Here is a 15,980-nt window from a genome sequence, read left to right on the forward strand (position 1 = left end):
GCTGACGTCATAGGTCACGTGTGTGGGTATCCCGAGATCTTCTTCTTGAAGTGCAAGTACCCAATTTCGGCAACTTTATTTTTTAAATGAATTTGAGAAATTGATCCATTGTGCTCTTAAAACCTAACCAGCATGCCCGAGGTTTGCAACTATATTTCTAAATGTATATATATATGTATATATATATATATATATATGTGTGTATATATATATGTATATATATATATATATGTGTGTGTGGTTATAACGAGTGTTATTCTTTCAATCCTGTCTTCCTCAATAGTTGTTCATCTGAATTTATTTTTTTTTGTGTCTTTTTTCGCTTAAATATAAATTTTCAGCGTTCTTAAAACCACGGCAATCTTTCCGAAGAGCTTTGGTAATGATTTTTGGTTTTGTTTTATAAAGTTCGGTAATTTTATCATGATACTTCAGAGCAATGCATAAAAACCATTTATTAGGTTGAGTTTATATTTCACTTTTGTATTTATAATTTAATGCGTGGTAATAAGAACTATAATATTTAAAGTCAGAATTTCCGGTAAATCGTTACAATACGAATGAAAAAATTACCAAATGAATGATTTAAATACCGTATATTTTGGTTTTATCAGCCAAAATTACGGTTTCTTTTTTTCAGAATTGTCCTTACCAAGAAGTAAGGAAATTAAACCAAAATTTTTTCTCCGTGTATATTACACCTCAAACCGTGATTGGAATAATAAAGTAGAGTAATCAAACAATAAAATAGTGTAATTAAAAGCAATTAGTAAACTTGAATAAAAACTTCTTTGGCTTAAAAAATATAAAGAGGGCAATAAATATTGATATGCATCAAGCTCTCAAAAATAAGCACCAAGTTTCAAGATTTGCCAGACGTGAATGAGAGGGGAAAAAAGTGATTTGAAAGAGAGAACGTTAAGTTGTCAATTAAAAAGCAATGGAAAATAAAGATGAAAATCGAAACTAGAAAAATCGCGGTAGCCCAGGGTTAAAATGAAGAAATAAATAAATGAAAGAGAGTCATATCAAGGCTCTCTCTGATTGCCTGTCTCGGTCATAGTTTTTCGTTTTATTTTGGCCTTTTATGTTTATTACATTTTTGTGTTTATTTTCGACTACACCACAGTTTTTCTAGTTTTGTTTTTCGCCTTTATTTTTCCCCTTTCCGTTGGCAACTTTACGTTTTATATTTTTTTAAATCATTTTTGTTTTTCCTCATTCACATCTGTGAAGTCTTGAAAATGGGCGCCAACTTTTTAGAGCGCAAAACAAGTTGACCTTATTATCACCTAGAAACTTTTTGAAGAAAATTAAGTTTTTAATCAAGTCTGTATTACTTCTTCAGATTCTTGGGATTATTTATTTAACAAGTATAGTTAGTATTTGGGTAGACTATATTTGAGGGTGCCCCTTGATTCTCGCCAAGTTGTGATCGTGGTTGATAGCCAAGCTGGGCGATATTGAAGCCCAATCGTGATTCTGATTGGTTTAGATTTTAGCGTTATTATTAAATGTTCAACGGTATATGTAATTTCAGAAGTCCGTTAGTTCTACGTTGGATACCGGCTGGTAAGGTTACTTTTGTATCTGGTCAATAAGATCGGAGGTATATGGACAGTCATAAAAAGGGATTTAAGAAAAAAATGTCACCGCTAGTCCGGTATTACAGATGCCATTTTCGATCCGTATTTCGTCGAATTTATGAGGCGATGGATGTACACAGATTCTATTCATGATAAATTTAGACAGTATCTAACTGCTATTTGATAATTCTGTGCACCTAAATCTGAGAATATCCAAGCTTAATGAAGAAGTGAGTCGTTTTTTTTCCTTTTCCTTCTGCGCCTACTCCATTGAGTTTTGCTTCGATTCAAAATCCTTTTATTGGGTTTATTAATTTTGCTTATATTGGGTTTATTGCAAGTTTTGGCGGATATTTTATTTAAATTTTCCAATGTTTAATTGAAATATCATTATGTTTTGGCCACCATTCCTGTTACCTCGGCGTTCCGCGCAAACAGGAATAGCGCCATACATAAGTCGCCAATTTCGCCAAGGGGCACCCTCTAGTATATTTTCCCCTAGTATTTCAAGTAATTAAATAGTATTTGGATGTTAAAGTTTAGTTTCTGTGAAAAACAGGTTATTAAATAACAACTTTGTAATTCATTGATGCGAAGTATGTTTTTTTATAAACATTGTGGGCCATTTTTTAAAATTTGTTTTAATTTATTATAATCTGAAACTTACGGAAAATTTCATTAAGTCTTGTGAGTTATGGAAATACATGAAAGCAAATTCATTGTGGCTAATTAACATGGCCAGAACTTCTTCAAGTGTAGAATTTGTGAATTTAAAATCAAGTGCTAAGTTTGGCCATCCTTCAATTCCTAGACGTTCAAGAAACAATAAAGCTGATGGTATTGCATTCTGTTCAGAAGAACCTAAAAATTAGGAATAAAAAGCAAAAAAAGGAATTTTAAATCTTAGATTTCCAATGAATTTTCATCGATGATAAAAGCTCATTTTTGCCTCCGTAGTAAAAATAGGATAGGGTATAATTCTAGGATAGTAGGAAAAAGTATATCTTGAAAACAATAAATATGCAAGTTGTTCATTAATCATTATTATAACTATATATTTTAAAAATCCTTGTAAAAAATGAAGTCAGATCTCCATATCTATTAAGGTAGTGCATTAATATCGAAATAAAGAAAAAGCAAACATTTTATAAAAATCTGACTAACCACTAGTGAGGAAAGTCTGTGGTCGGAAAAACTACATTATTTTCGTAGTTAGCTACAACTACGTTTTTCTTAAGTGTAGCTGGGAACGAACTTAGCTGTGTTTTGAGCAAACCGTTTATAAACAAACTGTTCCTTTGCTAAAACCGTTTGAACATGTTCAAAACGGTTTTGAATAAAAAAATTGATATATTTAAACAAAAGAAATTGTAATGAAATATGTATTCATGTTTTTATCAGCCATTTTGCTATTCTTAAAATTTTTTTTGAGAATTGGCTAACATTAAATTTTTTATGCCTTTCACTAAAGGGTTATTTAGGAAATGCCAAGAGATTATTAAATACATTCAATTTTGTAAATATGCTTAAATCTTTTTTATTTGCTTTAACATTAATGTCATAATGTATATTTGCTTTTGAAGGTGTGACCAAACAGATAAATTGGCTAGTATTTATAATAGCTAATTTAAATGTAAGCAATACGCAATTCTTATTAGCGCTTGGCCACAGGGGAATTCTTATTGCGTCCGTGAAGATTTTTATCAATCATATTACGATTTTACAAACAAAAATTAGTTACGTCTTAACGTTATTTCTTCCCTTAATTAACGTTAAAAGTAGTTCCCAGTGGTCGTCACAAACTACATTTCTTTTTGTATTATTACAGCTCATTACATTACTTTTTTTTTAAAAAGTAGCACACTTCACTAAGAGGAATAAAAACTTTGTGCTGATATTAAAAAATTCTGAATTCAAAATTATATATANACGAAGGGATCAAAATAATTTTTTTTTTAATGGCGGACACTTGGGGTTTGTGCCATGGCCACAGAAATGCCATAACTGCTACTCTCTTCTCGTTACCGAGTGGGCACCTGTGGTGAAGCTACGGCGGTGGAGCAGCGTCCTCCACGTCACACAACCACAAACCCGTTTATAAAGCTGGTCACAATCACACACAAAGGAGAAAGGACATAGAACACAGAGAGAAAGAAACATCCATGCCCTGAGCAGGATTCGAACCCGCGACCAGTGGCTCAGCAGTCAGGCACGTTAACCACTCGGCCACCAGGCCGGAAGAAATTAAATACCTTACATTTTTGATTTTTAAGGTAGGTTTTTCTTCTTTACTATCATTTGACATATTTCCTTTCAAAACTCTGTAAATAAACTTAATAGAAATTCTACAAAACTTTGTAATTTTGTATTGTTTGTAATGTTTAAGATACATTTATTCAAATATTTTCTAGATAACTACCATCATGATCAATAAAAGAACTTTAATTAGTTAGAAGTGCGGAAGTCCTTTGTCAATCAGTGTCAGCTATAAACACTCTTATTGAAGAACTTCCGCAAAGCACAAATCAAATAAAATCTTCCGCATTTGAGAAAAAAAGATAAAATTACATCTTAATTTCTACTTATGCGTTAAAATGCATCTGTTGTTTCTTTGAAAGAATAATGAAATAATACAATAAAATGAAAAATTATAAACTACCTTTTCTTAGGTGTACTAAAAGGAAGAAAATTGTTTTATTTTGATCATCGAGAGTTGTAGAGCGCCTAACTTCCGAAGGACATGAATGGAATTACTTTCGGGGATGAAAAAAATTTATCACGAAATGATTGTGACATACGTTTTTTGTTTTAGGTCAACAGAAATAAAAAAATTTTCCTCTTTTTTTTGTCTACTTGGAAAAGCATTTTATGAAACTTCTATTTTAATATTGTTTTTCTTTTCAGATTTGTGTTTGTTTAGATTGAAAAGTGCTCGAAATGTATGAAAAATCGTGACAAGTTTTGAGATAAAATTTAAAAATGAATTTTTAATTGTACTTATATTAGTCATAGAGCTCTAATTGATGTTTGAGCAATCTATATTGTCGGAGATTCGTCAAAATATGGACAGTCGATATATTCTATTTTTTTTAACTACTGATATAAATTTTGCTGGCCCCTGCAACAATGAAACCTGCATTGTTAGCAAGCAGGGAGTTGCAGAAAATTTATGAGCACTCCTGCTAATCAGAAAGAGGTAATTTTATTCGATAAATTTTGTTATCAATAATGCAACCAGAAATTCTGTTTTTAGTGCCTAGGAAACAATTGAAACTCGTATTGTCATCCAGCGCAGAGCTCCCGTTAACGTTTGAGCAGTATAGCTAGTCTAATAGTGATAAACTGTTGTGACTGAGGATTAATTATCTTTAGCAATAATCTAGAAATAAACTCTGGTTAATGAATGAGTGTAACGAGAGAGAGAGAGTCTTACTATCAAACTTACAACTCAAAAACTTACTATAATTGACACAGGTTTCGTACAAGGTTTTTAGTTTTCCAGCTGAACTTTCTGAGGAATCTTCAATTTCATTAATAACTTCTGAAAGATTAAAAAATATTTACATATAATTCTCTTTTCCTTTATTTGCCATTAATATTAAAATATGACTTCTACTTCTAATGCTTATTTTCTTGTATTTTTTCATTATGAATGTGAAAAATTACAAATAAGAGCATGAAGATATGTATTTCGTACTTTATTGTACGTATTTACTAATCTATATTTACTAATATTTATACGTATACAAAATAAATTTCTTCGTGACTTTATCAAGGATACAAGCATAAACATAAACATAAATATTCGTGTTCTTTATATCTGCCAGAATGATTAGAAGTAATTACTGAATATGCTGATTTTTTCTCTAATTAATTTAAATTAAACTTTTTTATCATTGTAAAAAAGTAGACTGTATTCGTTTTCTCTGCTTATTTCAATGAACCTTTGATGACAGAATATATTCTTCGAAGGCTCTACACATTTAAAAAAGAGAAAAATTCTGACGTTCCTTTATTATATTCGTTGGATAAATCTCGTTGTCGTTGGATAAATTTAGCCTGAAAACTATTAGAAGCTTTTAAATTTTTTCCTACAATTTAAATCAATAAAAGCAGGAGAATTAGTAATTTTGGTCAAATAATTTTTAAAATTTCCTAATATTAGATATCTGCTTTCTTTTTAGATTTTTAAAAAAAAATTGCTTTTATGATAATTAAAACTTATTAAAACAACTTTTGATCATTTAAAAATATTCGATTATCGTAGAACACGCAAAATAAAGATTTCTTTAAGAAACTAGAAACAGACAAATATATAGTATTTAAAATATATGTATTATACTACTTATAAATAAATAATGGGATAGCTGTATAATCCAAACTACCATAATTATGCTGTTTTCATAATTGCATTAGATTTATTGAATTGTATTGAATAAATTCAGAATTCTATATTCATAATTGTATTGAATAAAGATTTGTTAAAGTTCTATATTCTACAGCTATATTTCTTCCGTTCTAAGTGGTTGATGGCCTTGTACTTTGCATGTTTCTAAAGAAATTATCAATTTGAGTAAATAACCGACATTTATAAATTAGAAGACTAAAAGCACATTTCGAAAATTCCTATTAGTCTATACCAGTGGTCGTCAAAATTACGAAGCTTTTAAACTTCCGTACCGTTTTGAGATCATACTGTTGGCCAATAACCGAAACAACTATTATAAGCTCTGTGGAGGGACCAAGGTCAGTTAACCGGAGCGATCGCTGACTTGGCGAACACAGGTCTATGTCATACTTTTTTGACTGCCGGGATAGCCTGGTTGGTTGGACGTTCGGCTCGTGTTCGTGAGATCTCGAGTTCAAATCCGAAGCCGGCCGAAGAAACCCCGTGTATAAATGATGACTGGTGCACGTTACATCTGTAGGGGTCACTAAGTCCTCCAAGTTCACTTGACAAATCAATACCTCGGGGGGTACTGAATTGCAGATTGATTGTTCTTTTGTTATGGTCAAAAGTACAATCTGTGGATGAATGAATGGATGTATGGATAGGTCCGCCCTGTAAAACGGGATGTGACGTGTGTGTGGCTGAAGTGGTATTTATTCTTGCCATAGATGGCACCAATGAAATGCAAAAAATGCACTTCCTGCCTTAAATTGGCTTGGTTTCCCAAAGCAAGCTTTCTGGTATTGGCAGGTGGCATGTAAAACAACAACATGTCTTTTTGACGGTTGAGTGTGGTCGGTGGGGGGAAGGATTCTCAATTATATAAATTTGATGACTAACGATTAGAGAAGGCAAAAGAATCCGATTTTCTTAACATTACCTTTATTTAAACATAAACCGAGTTTTTAAATCTTATCTTTAATTTATAAATTTTAAGTTTACCTTTCACAGCTGCTTTGAGGTTTTCTTTCATTGCTTCAATCATTGTATGGTTTTCATTTTCCGTAAACTTCGCCATCCATTTTCCACAGGCAAAGGAATAAAAGTCCTCACACGGACTTTTATTTTCATCAATGCTTTCTAACAAGCTACTTGCTTCGAAGAAACAGTATTATAAAACATTTAGAAAAAAAGCAAACATTATGTAAAGAATTTTATAAAATTGAACATTATCATATTTATTAATTTTTTTAATTTACGAAGTGCAATGCAGTTGGTTAGGCTACTCCAGCGGCGAAACAAAAGTACATTTTGACCGAATTGAAACAACGGAGTTAATCAAAGTTTGAAAAAGTTACCTGTGTAATAGATACCTTTTTCAGTACGGTCACACCCCTCGCCTATAAGTTTGTCTCATGATCGTAGAACCACTCTGTCTATGACATATATCCAAAATTCCGATTACACATGAAACCGGATTCGACATTATATCAATAGTTACAGAATTATGCAGAATTTTTTTTTGTATATCTATTTTTCAAGAACTTATAGTGACTAAGCATTCCAGATTTGCGGCTCTCTCCTATAATTTTAAAGTAAAAGTTCCATGGAATGAAAGGTATTTTTGCCAGAGAAAAAACATTTTTGCACCTAATTTTGTAACTTGAATCATCATCAGATCAAATAAATTTGCATATTTTCGGTTAGTTCCTTAAATCAGTAAAGGGTACATTTTGGTAAAATGAAATCCGATAATTGGATCAAAAGTTATAAAGGGTTTCCATTTTTTATTTTGCGTACTATGCGTCCATAACAACTTAACATAACGTTATTAGTTTTGAAATATAAGTAATGCAGATTGAAATTAATCTGCTGGAGAATAAGAGGCAATAAGTGGCTTTAATTTTTGTTGCTGCTATTTTTCCGTTCTATTTTGTTAAAGGAGTTACAGATATTTTTTAGCAAAAACTTTACCTGCTTGAATACATTCTTTTGTTAAGCATACATCCTTGCAAGACATAAGTTTTTCTGTAAAAAAAAAAAAATAGTACAAACTCTTTGAATATCATATTTCTGCTGCACTTGAAAATTACATTAAATTACACTATCACTAATTTATATTATCACTAAATTGTTGTTACTTTAATTTAATTTATAGGAAATGCAATACACTAAGTGACATTAAAAGGATTTGTATTCCAACAGGAGTCTAAATATCAGGGAATTTTAGGAAAACAAAATAATTAAAATTCTTATTAAGATTTTGTTTTCCTGTTAAAACGTTTATTTTTTCAAGTCTAATACCAATCTGAAAATCAACAAATAGTTAATAAAACTAGAAGACCATTATCATGCCACCAACGTCATGGTGACGTAATGTACAAGTATACATGTGGATTGTTTACTACCGCACGGAGTACATAATTAGCCTTGGAGAAGGCAAGACATCCATTTTTGTAGGAGTCTAGGACTCCTAAGAATTATAGGTATTCAGACAGGGCGGTATCACAAGCATAATAAGAGAACTTAGTATTTATTCTTATGGTGATGATTTTGCAAAATCGAGTGGTAATGTTTCATGTAAACAACTGCTTTTTATCTTTGTAAATATTGTAATAAAGAAAATGAATTTTTGATAGTAAAACTATCATATTTTTAAGAGATATTGACCCAGAAATTCAAGTAGCTTTATCATTTACACGGGGAAAAAAATTCACTGTATGGTTATTATATTGCATGATTAAGAGATTTATGATGAAAAAAATATAATTCTGGTAATAAAACAAAAATAAACGCTATTCAAACCATTCATATAGTAATGGTTTCCCAGAAATTCTGGTTTTCAAAATTAGTTGTTCTTCTTACTGCACATTTAGTAAAAATATGAAGTTCAAGAAATTTAAGTTTAATCGAATAGGAAGTTTTTCTACCATGCTTTTCATGATATAATGATAAAATTACCAAATTTTTACCAAATATTAAACCATACTTTTAAACAATATTTTATTGTTAATTATACCAAAGTCATCACCAAAGCATTTTAGTAAAATATACCGTGCTTTTTAATTTTCCCATAGAACCAGAAACACGGCAGGTTTTACCATATTCTGGTAGTTTTCACCATATTTCTTTTCACAGTGTAAGTTCAACTATCTTTCGAAGCGTTGCAAGATAAAACGAGATTGATTCATAACCATATTTTTCGGGGTGATGATTTGACAAATCAAATACGTTGTTATTTGTTGAGCATTGTTATATATTCAGTGAAAATGTATTTAATTATTAAGTGTTGACTTACCTGATTTTGACACATCATTTTCTTTCAACAAGTTGATATTTTCTGTGAAGAAAATAATCAAAATTATGTTTTATTAAGCGCATCACTTGTTTCGTTTCAGAAAATATTTTTAGACATTATCCAAAAAAGGATTTATTTTTATTCTATAATTAATTTTTCAAATATAGCGTATTTTATATTTATAAATAGTTAATGTACTTTCGACAAAACACATTATTATTTAACCCTGAGAATTTAAAATTGGAAATTTAGATTCGTGATGCAGATGTATTTTAGATATTATACATATTTCAAATCATAATATATAACTACCTGTAATACGGTAATATATGTTTCCAGTTTGTTTCGTAATATAAATAAACTGTTAAAAACATATAATTACCGATGTTTTTTCTGTTTTTTTTTTAAAAAATTTTGCGAAATTTTTCAAGAAAATTTAAAGAAACAAAACAATTATTCATTTAGTATCGACTTCAAATCATAGTATAATGTCTGCAATATAATTTAGTTTAACTTTTGCATTTTAGTGTGAATAAAATCCAAACATGTCTCAAATAATATTTCATCCAGTAATTTGAAATAATTTGTAAAAAAGAGAAGGAAAATTAAAATTTAAAATAAAGTTAGGTTCATTTTAAAAATTCTTCTTAACTGTTTTTACGGGGAATAAGAAAGTTAAGTAATAATTTATGAATAAATATAAAAACTGTTATTTTTTAGATTACTTAAATTTTTTTTACGGAGGTTGAAATTTTTTTTTATTAAATTCAATAAATACTTACTTTTGTGAATGAAGGCTAAGTATAAAATTGCTACACTGACAGAAACCATCCAATAAACTCCACACTTCCAAAAGAATCGACTTATCATAGTTTAGGATTACTTTTCATTCTCTGAAAAAACAAATGCGAGCTTTTTATGATCAGCAAATATTTTTTTCACAATATTTAGCAAGAGTCGGAAAAAATGTTTAACGCTGTTTTGACTTTATTTGATTATATTACTTTTAACAAGAAATTTAAATTTACTATCTAATTTGCAGCGATATTTTATAATAATTAGGTTACACAAAACTTATTTTAAATTATTCGATTTAAAACCTAAATTATGGGACTCACTGATTGTCTCTAAATCATACCAAGTACGATGTATTGTTCAACTGTAAGCTTTCACTATCTCAACTTAAATATTATATGCTTAGAAATTTCTGGGAAAATGGTTAAATAACGATTTACAGTTATTTTCCCATATTTAAATTGAAGAGTCAAATAACTATAAAAATACGGTTTCAAACTGTTAACTGCGAAAAAAATAGTTTATTTAATGTTTTTACCTAATGCGGCTAAACAACTAGAATTTTATCCATGCAAACAGACCCAATTTATAAAGCCAATTAGTTCCTTACAGCTGGTATATACTACAGCCGAAATGGTATATTTGTCAATCTCATAACCAGCTAAACGGTGGTTCGTATCCCATTGTAGATAGGTGAATGTCAGAGTTGCTTAACTCAAAACACATAGCTATTTCCTATCTTTCACGATAGATGGCAACACCGGGTAGACTAATTAAGCGATGTTCTACAATTCATTTGACAAAACACATCTCATCTTGATTCTAGTGTCCATTACCATAAGCTAACTCTAATCTCTTGTTAAATTTCATTTTTAGAGTTTTGTAACAATGCTAATAGTAAGTGATTGTATAACCGTATAGTTTTGTATTAATGTTTTTTTAACGATACCAGTTGCTAACCGTTTTAAAACCATAATGGTCAAAAATGATTCAAACCGTAAATTTCGCCGTTAAATTGATAGACAGACTGGTGCCAGTTATTTTACAGTAATTTTAAAATGAAAATTTTAGCAGTGTATTAAATCCCCTAAAGTAACAAGTTAAGAGTTCAATGGTAAAACATTTAAATAGATATTTTAGTAATTAAAAAAAACAATCTTTAAAATATTAGTAACTATGCTAAACCGAACTCATAAAAGCATATTAACTGACGTATATATATAATATGACATTTAAACATGATAAGCGACATATTACAATATGACGATAACAGGGTGGTTAAAGCACAGATCTGTCATTATGAAGCTGGATTTCATTTCCAGCAGCAACTTTGTTTCAGAACAACTGCCACCTGCTTGTTTTGGAAGTAAAGGAGGTCGGTGCGTAATGCTAAGCAAGTTTCTACTATCATGCCATATGTCATGAAATTGAGATACCTAAATCTCCATGGCCACTATATGACAAATTAGCACAATAATCGTCAAATTAAAATCAAAATGTATTCCTATAATAAATAACGAACAAAAATTTGCATTAGAATGAGTAATAGCATCATAAAGCTGCATACACAATATATTTAAGCTTTAAAAATATTCTAAATCAAAAATATGCTAGAATAAACTAATGTTTTATTTATATTTGTCTATGCAGGCTCTTAAACCCTGAATTTCCGAAGCATAATATTTCTTTTATATAAAAAAATGATACAAATTTGAAAACCATTACAAAAAAAAAAATCTCATTCCGCTGACTTTAAAGTTAGCAAATTTTGAGTCTGAGCTATTTCGATTTTAAACCATAGTCATCAAAAATAAATAAACGAATAAATAAATTGAAGTTGTTAATCAGATTTTTTTACCTGTAATTTTTCGCTTAATAGTTTTCTCTAGTCCATAGAGCGACCAGTGAATCTGTTCAATGTCAATAAAAAATAATCACAACAAATGATATTTTTTCTCATTAAAGAAATAGAATATGAGATGGCGTATGGCAGATAAAGCAATATGAGAACTAAAGATGAAATTTTACAGCTGTAGAAGTAAGTGACAGTTTAAAGTCAGTGACTTTTGCCTGATACATGCACCGAATTGTTATAATGGTACAAAGATAAAAGGAAGGAACATATTCTAACGTATATCTTGTAACGTAAAAGTATATCTTGTAACGCTCCCGAAACAAATATATGGAAAATTTATGAATTTGTTCTATTAATTTACAAAATAATGCTGTTATTATTTTTAAATGGGGAATTGATTATGCTTAGTTGGGATTGGAACGCGAGATGTTTGCCCCTTAGAATTTTAAGTGATGCAAAAGTCGTAATTGCGTTTTTCACATGAGTCAATTTTTTCAATTTCTCTGAAAATTGGAAAGAAAAAAGAATAGTCTCATGAAATTTGGAGCATAAACATTTAGATATTTTAATTAAATATATTTTCCATAAAGTGACAGTATGCTATTTTAAAATATAAAGTTTTTAAATATTTTTAAACTAAGAAATTAAAAGAAAAATGTTGAAAAAAATAACGTGTGACGATTTTTCTTTTTAAAAAATATAATAAACTTAAAATCTACAATTAATTTTATTTTTAGTTGTATCAAAAATTAAAAACTACAGTTTTATATAGCTTTGAATTTAGATACACGTTGTTTGTTAGTAAATTTCGAAAACTTGTTAAATACGATAACATCGCAAAAGACTTTAAAAAAATTATGCAATGAAAAAAAATAGTGAAAGTGTTTCCCTGACCATTTGAAAATAGAATGGGAATATTTCCAGCTTTTAAGAAGACTTTCAGTTAATTTTACTCATTGGATAAGAAAGTTGCTTAGATATTTTTCTCTTTGATAAACTTTGTGACGTACAAAAAACATCCTGATTAACGATAAAGATTTATTGGTAATTATTGGACTGATGCTTCTCTACAAACAAATTTTATCCGACAGCTTATTTTGTTAAGACATCTGACTCTTATTTCAGCTTTGGAATGTTTGAGACAAATTCGATTTAACGAAAGATAAATATTAGCCTTTTAAAAATGACTTTGAAATATTATTTAGGTATAACGGATTACGTAATAATTGGAGCATCCCTTTTGATTTCAGCAGGTATCGGTATAGCCTCTAGGTATTTTGGCGAGAATCAAAATACAATTAAATTATTTATAGTAGCTGGTAAGAAAATGTCAAAAGTACCAGCCATTTTATCCCTTGTAGTCACTGTTATATCGCCATCAACTTTTCTATCGACGCCAGTGGAAATTTATAAATATGGCATTACGTTATTGACCTATATTATAACACTTTCTGTAGGAATATTTTTAGCATCATGGATATTTGTTCCTGTGTACTTTCAAACTAACGTTTATACTGTTAATGAGGTAAATATAATTTTTTTTTAATATTTTAAATTATTTTAGTAATTAAAATAATAAAATCACTTTGTGTTGTTGAAATGTTAATATCTGCCATGCTTGTGGATGGTTGAAAATTACTGTGAATTCTATAAAAAAAATGTTTTTTACTGAAAAAAAAACTGTTTATAGGAAAATACAGATTTTTTTTGTGTTTTTAACCGTTACCAGCAAGATGTAAAATATTTCCTTTTTTTATGTACTTTCTTTGTATATTTGATTGGCTAATGCTGCTTTAATGACGTAATGGCTTTTTCCGTATTTCATAAACGGATTGCAACACATAGTTCAAATTCTAGTTTTTGCCCCGCAGTTTTGCTTACCGTATGATAACTTTATCTTTTTTTAAATCATTTCATTATTATTTTCCCTATTTTCTCTTACTTTTTGTCAGCTTTTTCTTATTTTTAAAATCGTATAAATAAAATTGCGAATCTACTTTATTGTGAAAAGGGATACTCTACATGATTATTAAGTTTCTTTAAATATTCTGTTAGGTTAAGTTGCCAGACAATTTCAAAAGTGTGGATCACAATAATTTCAAATGTTTTTACAATTAATTATGATTTCAATAGGACTTTTAAGATAAACACAATTAAAGATTTTTTTTCATGGGGAAAATTAGAGCATCGGTAACACAGGACTATTCCTCGAAATTGGTGACGCAGGTTCGAATCCCAACGTTGATTGGTCGTGTGAAGTCTGCTCTCGGCTCTCATCGACCATGATGCTGATATTGTTATTTTAAAGTGTTTTTTTTGTTAAAGTAACAGAATTTGTTTGTTAAATTTCTCTCTCGTTTAAATAACAGTACTTATCTGCTAAAAAAACAGGTGTCCTTTTATAAGCAACTAATTTTTTATTCTATGAAATAAACTATTCTATGAAATAAATAATTTTATACTACCACAGTAGCTGACAATTTGTTTCCCCAAATTTACCGATGTTTTTACAGTGTGTTCTGAAATGGTATTAAAAAGATTTTTTTAATAGCCAAAATATTCTCCTCTTAATTATCTTTAAATTAAAAAATTTCAGATCTAATAGTTATCACTCTTTTATTCTATATGAATTCAAAAAGGAGCATCTGTTATAAAATATATAGTTTTTTTTTGAATTTTAAAATAAAAAAAAGTAAGGAAATATTGCTTGTTGAGTTTATTAAACAAAATTTATGAGTGAAACTTCATTTTTTTCAGTGAACAATTATTTGAGTTTGAAAATTATTCTTCAATTTCAATTACAAAAGGTCTAATCTTGTATCATTAAATACAGTCAAAATTAAATTTCAATTTGTTTAACCTTTATTATGAGACTCAAATCATATTCCTTTTCAAACGTTAAAAATACAGTAATATCGATACAGTAATATCAATAAATTAGTCGTAACATCTTTTCACTGCACTCACCAATTCATTGTACTGATTTCGCAGTTACTTTCCTTCTGAGAAAAAAAATATGGTCATAACTATAAGAATATGCCCATTAATTTTTACCGAAGGTCTTTGGAAATGATTTTGGAAAAGTTAACTAAATGGTTTTATAATATGTGAAAAAAAGTTGGTAAATGTGGTAAAAGGTGGCAATTTTGTCATGATACCTTAAAGCATGGCATAAGAAACCATAAAAACCAAGCTGCAGTTTTTTTAAATGACATTTTTAGCTTATTTTGTTCGAAATGTACGTGTTTAAAGACGCTATGTATGAAAAGGGTCACGTAAATATTGCGACAAATTTTAAGGGGTGTGAGGGTACATCATGCATCATTAGGAACCCATGCCTGGAAATGTCGTTGTAAGCAGGTAGAGGGGCTTCCATATTATGACTAGTTCGGAAGCACAGGAAGAATAGTTCACAATAGAGAAGCACCACTAGCAGCGTATGTCTACTTTTCCGGAAACTGGTTATTATTCAATTTTAATCCTGATGATGAGCCCTAACTGCCCTAGAAATTTATTGCAATATTTATGTGACCCCCTGTAATGTATAACGTGTTTTTCATCTAGTACATTTCGACAAAATAAAATATTTTATTTAAAAAAAAAAAGCTGCAGCTTTGAGAGAGAAATTGATTTCAGATTTGAAATCAATACGTGAAAATTGCCATGATTTATTAATAAATCTCATATAATATAAAGCAAAAATGACTTTGTTCCCCAGTGTAGTTAATTTCCATTTCGTAAAATTGCATTTCAAATTCTTATAAAATTTCTTTATTTTCAGTTTTTAGAGTATCGATTTGGAAAAACAATAAGGTGCATAATTTCTATTGTTCTTCTATTACAAATGGTAAAGATTAAAAATTGAATTGATTTTAATATTTTATCGTTTATTTAGGTCTATTATAACATGATATGATTACATTTTTAGGTGTTTTATATGTCGATGGCTCTATCAGAAGCTGTTTTATCTTTTAATTCAATAACGAATTTGTCTATCTATTTTAAAATATAAAGTTTTTAAATATTTTTAAACTAAGAAATTAAAAGAAAAATGTT

At 29.3% G+C, this 15,980-nt stretch overlaps 1 protein-coding gene and 1 long non-coding RNA gene across 2 annotated transcripts in view; one reads left to right on the forward strand and one right to left on the reverse strand.

Moving 5' to 3' along the window:
• The window catches only part of LOC107437136 (membrane metallo-endopeptidase-like 1), a 31,898-nt gene extending 19,857 nt beyond the window's left edge, over positions 1-12,041 (reverse strand). Inside the window, exons 1-7 of the mRNA XM_043053166.2 lie at positions 11,928-12,041; positions 10,057-10,167; positions 9,275-9,316; positions 7,951-8,004; positions 6,979-7,131; positions 5,047-5,127; positions 2,254-2,447 (exon numbers count right to left, since the gene is read on the reverse strand). Of these exons, the coding sequence (XP_042909100.2) occupies positions 2,254-2,447; positions 5,047-5,127; positions 6,979-7,131; positions 7,951-8,004; positions 9,275-9,316; positions 10,057-10,144 (612 nt within the window). The 5' untranslated portion in view covers positions 10,145-10,167; positions 11,928-12,041. The remainder of the gene's footprint in view (positions 1-2,253; positions 2,448-5,046; positions 5,128-6,978; positions 7,132-7,950; positions 8,005-9,274; positions 9,317-10,056; positions 10,168-11,927) is intronic.
• An 828-nt stretch (positions 12,042-12,869) lies between these two features.
• On the forward strand, positions 12,870-15,920 carry LOC122271532 (uncharacterized). Its single transcript, XR_011637551.1, has 3 exons — positions 12,870-13,449; positions 15,706-15,771; positions 15,853-15,920. It is a non-coding gene; the product is annotated as an uncharacterized lncRNA (long non-coding RNA).
• The last annotated feature ends 60 nt before the right edge of the window (positions 15,921-15,980 follow it).

Source organism: Parasteatoda tepidariorum, chromosome 8 (assembly GCF_043381705.1).
Source record: "Parasteatoda tepidariorum isolate YZ-2023 chromosome 8, CAS_Ptep_4.0, whole genome shotgun sequence".
NCBI classification, from domain to species: domain Eukaryota; kingdom Metazoa; phylum Arthropoda; class Arachnida; order Araneae; family Theridiidae; genus Parasteatoda; species Parasteatoda tepidariorum.